Source organism: Zea mays, chromosome 2 (assembly GCF_902167145.1).
Source record: "Zea mays cultivar B73 chromosome 2, Zm-B73-REFERENCE-NAM-5.0, whole genome shotgun sequence".
Taxonomy (NCBI): Eukaryota; Viridiplantae; Streptophyta; class Magnoliopsida; order Poales; family Poaceae; genus Zea; species Zea mays.
In genome coordinates, this window is record NC_050097.1 from 219,704,516 (window position 1) to 219,713,550 (window position 9,035).

At 44.0% G+C, this 9,035-nt stretch overlaps 1 protein-coding gene across 1 annotated transcript; it reads left to right on the forward strand.

Moving 5' to 3' along the window:
• Nucleotides 1-459: 459 nt before the first annotated feature.
• LOC103647879 (peroxidase 2-like) lies at nt 460-8,148 on the forward strand. The gene is made up of 2 exons (XM_008672376.3): nt 460-1,071; nt 7,197-8,148. The coding sequence occupies exons 1-2, from the start codon at nt 718-720 to the stop codon at nt 7,962-7,964; spliced, it is 1,122 nt and encodes a 373-aa protein (XP_008670598.1). The 5' UTR covers nt 460-717; the 3' UTR covers nt 7,965-8,148.
• Nucleotides 8,149-9,035: the final 887 nt, after the last annotated feature.

Genomic DNA, 9,035 nt, shown 5'->3' on the forward strand with positions numbered 1-9,035 from the left:
ATGAAAATTAAAAATAGCTATTTGCACTATTAATTGCGCGGAGATACCTATATTTTAATAGTTTGCACACCTGTCGGCAGACAGCTAGCTGTTAAAATTCTGGCATATTGTTATCTATCATATGATGATTTGCATTGCATGCAGGAACAATGTCAACTACAACTCAAGCTAGCTAGCAGATGATTTTATTTCAATATATAATCAAAGCGCAACTCCCTAGCTAGTGATAAACTAGTACACATCATATCTACATGTTTGATAAAGATGAGAAACGAATCACTTCCGATAGCAAGGCCGATATGCTCATATGAATAAATTCTGTAACCCCTTTCGGCCAGACACGATGCCCAGCCCAGCGCTGCCGAATCATCAGAGCCTCTGGAGTCGGCGATCAGACGACAACGCACGCGTGCCACGCGCCGATCGAGCTTAATTAACATACAATATCGCAGGTCAGCCGTTTGAGCTGTATGCGTTCTGATTGAGCTCGATCGCAACGTGCAGCGCCGCGAAGAACGGGATCGGACATCCATTCCTGCAGCTGCAGGCAGTGGCAACCCCATGCACGCACGTTCTGGTCCATGACAACAGGAGCTAGCGCTGGCTGCTATATAAATCAATCTATAGCAACATTCCAAGAGCATAGGACGAGCTAGCAAGCACACGATCCATCTGCAACCAGCAGAGCGAGTACGTTGCACTGCACGAGCGAAAAAAATGGCCAAGGTTGCCGCCCTGACGATCACCTTGCTCGGGCTCCTGGTGTCCGTGACATGCCAGGGCAGCACTTACCCTGCTCAGCAGCAGCAGGAGGCTTCGTCGTCGTCGTCTAGCCCTGGTTGCATTCTGCGAGGGTGGATCCCGTTCTTGCCTCCTTGCCGCGACGACCAAGCCCCAACGCCAAACCCTCTCCCTCCTCCCTCAGGGGCAGGGCTCACCGTGGGCTACTACAAGAACTGCCCTGGCGCTGAAGGTATCGTGAGGGAGGCCGTGGAGAAGGCCATGGACAACGGAAACCGCGGCATTGGCGCAGGACTCGTTCGTATCTTCTTCCACGACTGCTTTGTTCGGGTACGTACGTCATCTCATTTCATCTTATTATATGGGATACACATGCTGCAACTTATTGGTGCTCGATCCCCAGAACACCTGTCCGTGCTTCTAGCTTCGCTGTGGGCGCTGCCTACCCACAAGCGGGAGAGTTTCTCTGGAGGGTGGCGATCCATCCCTTTCCGCCCGCCAGACTTTGGTCCTCAGCCAGGAGGGGGAGGGGGTGAGCTCGCTGGTGAAACTTCAGAGAAGATGGACCCAAGGCTGAAACCCTCACAGTGGGATCGGTGGAACTCTAAGGAGGCGAGGAATCCACCCAATGCTTGGGGAAGACACCGCAATATGAGCTGGCGACTCCGACCCTCACACGTGAAATCTGAGGGAGAGGTGATTGGATCATCATCTGGTGACATGAATAACCCAGGTAACCCTAAATCCCCGACTCTCCCTGGGATGCTGGAGGTAGAAGGAAGTCGTCGCACATTCTGCCAAAAATGCGGTGATGAAGGTCATCATGCCAGAGATTGTTCTAGGGCTTTGTGGTGTGATATCTGCATGAAAGAGACTCATGTAACTGCGAAATGTGTGTGGCCAAGACAGAACAAACCTATTATGCCATTAGTGGGAATGGCAGCAGATGGTTTGAGTTTTTACTCCTCTCAGTTTGGAAAGAACATTTCCAAAAAACCAAAGAGGAGCCTGTTGGGATTAGTCAAAATTGTGGAGGGGATTGTGTCTGCTGGTGATCTGGAGAGGGATTTTAGCTTCCATTTCCCATGGGGACGACCCTGGAAAGCTGATAAGTGTCATCTTGGTTTCCTGATGCAATTCCCATCACAGGACAGGCTTGATGAACTGACCAACTTTACTGAGTTGAAGATGAAGATTTCAGGGGTTAAGATTGTAGTAACTGTGTGGAACTCTCAGGTTTTGGCTAAATCCAGATTGCACTCAGTTTGGATTAAGGCCGATAATGTGCCTGAAGAATTGTTGAACTATCAAGCCATATGTGAGTTGGGTTCGGTTTTAGGAGCTGTGGAAGAAGTGGATCTGGCCGCTCTGAAATCCAATGACATGGTTAGATTTAAAGTGCATGTGAAGAGCATCGCGAGGATTCCACCTGTCATTGAGATAGGAGTCAAGCATCTCTTATATGACATTTATTTTAAGGTGGAAAAGGTAGAAACTGAAGGATGGAATGAGGAAGAAGCTAGTATGAGAAAGAGATCTTCTGTTGATTTACAGCCGAACGAGTTCGGTTTGGGTGACAATGGAGGGAAAAAACCCAAAAGTGATATTCATGAAAGTGGGAAGGTCCCTCTGATTCCTGTAAATCAGAAAACATCTTCCTCTGAGTTTAAAGAAGCAATGTTTGCTACAGATCCACAAACCAATGAATGTGACAAATGCAATGAAGAGGGGGAAAATCTGGGGGATGAAAACAATGAGAAGGTAGACTTTGAAGACAGTGATGAAGACCTTCTTAGTTCCCAAGAGCTTAACAACTTTGTGAAAGGAATGGGTGTTGAGATAGCGGATGAGCAGGAATTGGAGATGGATGAGGGTGAACTCCTCAAAGTTCAAGATGAGCAACAAACTGGTAAGGATAAAAAAGGTAAAGCCAAGTTGGTAGATCAAGTTGAAGGCACAAGGAAAAGTAGCAGACTGGAGGCAAATGAAGATATCAGGATTACGGACAAAGCCATCAACAGAGCTGAAGCGAAGGATGCCTTCTTGAACATAGGTAACAACCCCAACCCTTTCTCTATCTTAAATTCTGAAAACAGCTTGCTGATTGATATAGCTAACAAACTTGGGGTGAATCTGGGAAAAGATGATAATGAAAGATTAGATAACTTAGAAATGATCAAGTGCTTAGAAGAAGAACGTGCCAGGGCTATTATGCCAGACGTTGGTGCTGATGATATTGATAATAAATTCGCTGGTAATTTAGTGGAGAATGAGGATCCTTCGATTATGGATAGAATTGTCCAAGAGATGATAGAGAGTGAATCGGAAGGGAAAAAGAACAAAACACCAAAGAAGAAGAAAAAAATACAGAAAGAGAAAAAATATTCTCTGAGGAAAAAAAAGGGTTCTCCAAAAATTAGATATACATCTAATAATAGGAGATGCCTGAAGCGTCATCAATGGGACAACCAAGTATCTGAATGAAAGGGGTAATATGGAACTGCCAGGGGCTTGCCAAACCCGGGAAAATTGAGTTCATTCATGAACTCATAAACAAGGAAAAAGTTGATTTCATTAGTCTGCAAGAGACTAATAAGAAAGAATTTGGGCAGAACTGGTTACTGTCTTTAAGCAGTAATAAGTTGTTTAAGTGGATTTCTTCTCCGCCTAATGGTAGATCAGGGGGTTTGCTGGTGGGTTTTAATTCAGACACTTTGGATGTCTCGGACATTCAAATCAAGGACTTCATGATTGTGTGTCGGGTGCATCACAAGATTAAAAATCTTTCTTGGACTTTTGCTAATGTCTATGGGGCAGCTCAAGCGGTTAATAAAGATAATTTCTTAAGCGAGTTAGCTGCCACTTGCTCCCACTGTAGTGGTCCCATTCTGCTAGGTGGTGACTTTAACATTTTGAGGAGTAGTGATGACAAAAATAAGCCTTATGTTGCCAATAGATGGACGCTTCTCTTTAATGCCATCATTGATCAGCACGGTCTGGTTGAGCTAGATCTAACTGATAGGAAGTTTACGTGGTCCAATAATAGAAATCCTCCCACTTTTGAAAAACTTGACAGATTTCTAGTGAGCCCTGATTGGGATTTATTATACAGCAATGCTAGGGTTAGAGGGCTGAACAGATTTCTTTCAGACCATGTTCCTTTGATGTTAAGCACTGAGGATTCAAAAAAACCTGTTGCTACTTTTAGATATGAGTTGCTCTGGCATAAAAAACCTGATTTTAGAGAGTTGGTTTGTAGAAGTTGGGAGCTTCCAATAAGGAGTAAAGGAAGTCTTAACATTTGGAAAGAGAAAGTTAAGAGACTCAAAAAATACCTTAAGGGTTGGAATTTCAATGAAGAAGGGAGTAACAAGAGAAGGAGAGAAGATCTTTTGAAGAAAATCAATGGGTTAGACATTAAAAATGAAGAAGGGGGGCTGTCGGATAATGAAAAAATGGCGAAAAAAGATTGTGAGCTTTTGCTTAATAAACTTCTCTTCGAGGAAGAGATGAAAATGAAGCAGAGAGCTCGTGAGAGGTTAATTACGGAAGGAGATGAAAATACAAATTATTTTCATCAAAAAGCCAATCTCAATAGAAGGAGAATCAGGATTCATGCTCTGATGGATAAGGAGAACTTGGTTGAAGAGGAGGATGAGAAGAATCGGATTGCTACTAACTTCTATAAAAACTTGTTTGGCCCTTCTCCTATCTCTGCCATCTATGTGGAGGATAGAAACATGGATAAGATTAGCGATGAGGACAGATGTATCCTCACTGCCCCTTTTACAGAGACCGAGGTTAAGCATGTAGTAGACAACTTTAAACACAATAGTGCCCCAGGCCCTGATGGTCTCCCTGCAGAATTTTTTAAGGACTTCTGGGACATTATTAAAAAGGACATCATGAAGTTGTTTGAAGACTTTTTCAAAGGAAAACTGGACATTAAAAGATTAAACTATGGTGTTGTCACTTTAATTCCTAAAGTGGACAAGGCTATAGATATGAAAAACTTTAGACCCATTTGTCTTTTAAATGTTTGCTATAAAATGATCACCAAAGTCCTTAACAATAGGTTGTCAAATTGTATCACTAAGGTGATTAGTGATAACCAGTTTGGCTTTATTAAAGGAAGATATATTTTGGATGGTGTTGTGGCCCTTCATGAGATTATTCATGAAGTAAAAAAGAAAAAGCAAGATGGGATCATTTTGAAAATTGATTTTGAAAAGGCGTATGACAAAGTTAATTGGCATTTCTTATATAAAATGCTTGAGATAAAAGGATTTGGCGAGAAATGGGGAGACTGGGTGATGAAAACAGTTAGTGGGGGCAAGGTTGCCATTAGGACTAACAATCTAACTGGCCCCTTCTTCTCTACGCATAAGGGGGTAAGACAGGGAGATCCCTTATCTCCGTTGCTCTTCAACATTGTTGCGGATGGTCTTTCTTGCATGATTAAAAGGGCCCAGGAGGTTGGTCTTTTGGTGGGCCTTGTTCCTCACATCATTGAAAATGGTTGTGCTTGTTTACAATATGCAGATGACACTATCTTCCTTCTTCAGGATAACCCGATGTATGCAAGGAATCTGAAATTTGTTTTGGTCCTTTTTGAGCAGATGTCAGGCCTCAAAATTAACTTTCACAAGAGTGAGATTCTGTGCTTTGGCAAAGCCGTAGATATGAAGAATTTGTACGCTGAAATCTTCACTTGTCCTATCAGAAATTTACCCATGAACTACTTGGGCATCCCCGTAGATTACAAGACTCTTAGAATCTCCCATTGGGCCAAAATGGAAGAAAAAATGGAAAAAAAAACTGGGGGTCTGGCAAGGAAGGTATCTCAGCCTTGGGGGGAGGCTGGTGCTGATTAACAGTAGTTTGTCTAGCATCCCTTTATACATGCTTTCCATTTTCTGGGCTCCTGTTAGTGTGCTCAAAAAACTGGACATGTATAGAAGGAGGATGCTATGGCAGGGGGAAAAAAAGAGCAATAAACCCCATCTGGTGAACTGGGATATTGTTTGTAGGCCTAAGGATCAAGGAGGTCTGGGAATTTTAGACCTTAGATGCATGAACCTTTGCTTACTGGCCAAATGGTGGTGGAGTTTGGAGAATAAGGAGGGCTTGTGGCAAAAAATAGTAAGGTTTAAATATATCAGAGGAAGACCTTTGAGTTTGATGCAAAGGAAACAAGGGGACTCTCATTTCTGGAAAAGCATTCTGGAAGTAAAAGATGTGTTTTACAAAAACTGCAAAAGAATCATTGGAGATGGTAAATCAACCAGTTTTTGGAATGATTGTTGGTGTGGGAATACTCCTCTCTCGGTAAGATTTAAAAGACTTCATGACTTATCTCTTAATAAAGAGATAAGTGTAGAAAAGGTGATAAGTACGAATTCTGAATCCTTAACCTTCAGAAGGAGGCTAGTGGGAGCTGGGGCTGACAATCTCAAGGAGATGATATCCTCATATGAGGACATCTGTCTTAATGATTCTAGAGATAATGTTATTTGGTTACTAGATAAAAAAGGATTTTCGGTCAAATCCCTTTACCTTAATTGTCGAAACAATTTGGGTCGGGTGCCTTATATGTTCATCTGGAACGCTAAAATCCCCCAAAGGATAAAAGTTTTCCTTTGGCTTCTTTTGAGAGACAGGATTCTATCCAAGGCAAATCTGAGCAAAAGGAATTGGCAAGGAAACATCAATTGCACTTGGTGTGATTGCCTAGAAACTACGCAGCACATCTTCTTTGACTGTCAGATAGCAAAATTTACATGGAGAGTGGTGCAGATGGTGCTACATCCCATTTGTATTCCCATGAATCCCAGTGAGATGTTTAGCCACTGGCTCCATCTTTTCAATAAACGAGACAGGAATTTGTTGACAGTGGGATGTAGTGCAGTTCTTTGGACTCTTTGGAAAATAAGAAACGAAGCTTGTTTTGATGATAAAAGAATAGTTAATACGTTAGACATCTTTATATTGTGTTGTTTTTGGATGAACTCATGGATTTTATTACAGAAAAAATCGGCAAGAAGGATGCTGGAGGAAAGAAGCAATCATATCAGAAAAATGGCTAGTGAGTTCTTCAGTCGAGCTTGGGGATGGTCTCCAGTTGACAGGAGGCTGACGCAGTGATCGGTTGAGTGGGGGATCCTTTTTGGCGATGATGCTTCTTTCTGTTCTTGAACCTAGAGACTCTTTTGGCTATTATATCAGGATGTCGGTCTGTAATAATGTCTTGGTTAAACCCCCTTTCTTGTCTTAGTCGTCTTGGTTTGGCAATAGATTTTAGGTCAGGTCTGATCATAGATGTTGCTGGATTAGTTGCTGAGCTTTTGTTGCCAATGGCTTGTTTTGGCTAAGACATTTCTGGTGTGTGTAGGGGGGGAAACCCCTTTTCGTCAAAAAAAACACATGCTGCAACTATTGCATGCTTCCATTTCCAGGGGTGCGATGCTTCCGTTCTCCTGAGGAACACCAGCGGCTCCAGCAACCAGACGGAGATGTTCGGCCTGCCCAACATAAACAGCCTCCGCGGGTTCCAGGTCATCGACGACGCCAAGGCCGAGCTCGAGAAGGCATGCCCCCGCACGGTGTCGTGCGCAGACATCGTCGCCTTCGCCGCACGCGACGCCACGCGCAACCTCAGCTACGGCGCCATCGACTTCCAGATGCCGGCGGGACGCCTGGACGGCCGCGTGTCCCTCAAGGAGGAGGCCGAGAAGAACCTCCCGGGTCCGTTCGACAGCCTCGACGACCTCCAGAAGAGCTTCGCTGCCCAGGGCCTCGGCTTCAACGACATGGTCACGCTCTCCGGCGCGCACAGCATCGGCGTGGCCCGCTGCAGGTTCTTCACCAACCGCCTGCCGCCTAACCCCTCGGACATGGACCGCGACCTCGCCAGGAGCCTAAAGGCGACCTGCGACCAAAACGGACTCGACTCCAAGGTGGTGCAGGACCCCGTGACGCCAGTTGCCCTGGACAACCAGTACTATAAGAACGTGCACAACGGCAAGGTGCTCTTCACGTCGGACGCCGCGCTCAACTCCACTGACGACGCAAGGAAGGTGGTGGACGGCTTCGCCAACAACGCGGTAGACTGGTACCGCGCGTTCGCCGATGCCATGGTGAAGATGGGCAACATCAGGGATAGGACCATCAACAGACCCAAGCCCGAGATCAGGGAGAAGTGCTTCATTTACAATACCTACTGATCGACACGATATCAACATTAAGACGTTCCACGAGATCCTGGAGGAGTCTGTTTGTTTTGATATTTTCCTCTTGCATTCATTATCATGCGATTGATTTCCCTTTTATTTGCATCCAAAAATGTCATGCTGAGATTTTTGTTGTAAAAGGACTTTGAATTCAAGCAATACATTTTATTTGTCCACACAAGACTTGTTCTATGTTAGGTTTTAGACTAACTCTGACCCAAAAGTAAGAGAAGCTACAGCTCTTGAATGTGTGTGAGGAGAGCTCGTAGAAGTGGAGACAAAGCCCATGTGTGCCCACATGGAGGTCGTTGTCTTTCTAGACCCGGAGCTCCTTGAGTCAGACATCTCTTGTCATGCTAATTATTGGATTGCGAGTAGTCTACTTCATTAGTGAGGTCTTCCATGATACCAAAACTAGGTATTGAAAGATGCAAATATTGCTCTATGTGATCCTTGTCGCATTCCAAAAGCTCCAACAATTTTCAGGCGCATACAATCTCAATGGTTACTTTCCATATCGCAAAGGATTTAGTCATTCTAGCTAGGTTCTACACTTGTACACTAGCCAATAACTTTGCTAGGAAGATAAAGCACACAATCAAGGTAACACAATATAAATGTGGAAGCTAAAAGTACGATAGAAATAGAAACTCCACTTAGCATGCCGATATTTTTACCGATCTATGAAGAAGCCCACAAGTTTCCCCCTAATCCTTGTTGGTGTTCTAAGGGAATGTCCATGCGAGGGCCAAGCGCCTGATCATGTAACTTCGCGGATAGCTCCAAGCATTCTTCATGTGAAAGTGGTACTCCTTTGATGTGCATTACAAATAAATACCTAGGTAGGGATGAAAACGACCAGAAACGGTCAGTAAACACTAAAACCATTGCCATTTTCATATTTTTTTATCAGAAACAAAGTCGAAAACGGTAACTCTAGAAACGATATCGGTATTTCGGAAACATCGAAAACGAAAATTCAGTACGGAAATGTCGGGTACCAGGAACAGGGTATCCAAGGCAAGGCCCATAAACCTCTCTCTGTCCCATTTACCAACCAAGTCC

Coding starts and splice junctions, on each gene's coding strand:
- LOC103647879 (XM_008672376.3), top strand. CDS start 718: ATGGCCAAGGTTGCCGCCCTGACGATCACCTTGCTCGGGCTCCTGGTG. Junction 1,072..7,196: donor TCCACGACTGCTTTGTTCGG/GTACGTACGTCA, acceptor TTCCATTTCCAG/GGGTGCGATGCTTCCGTTCT.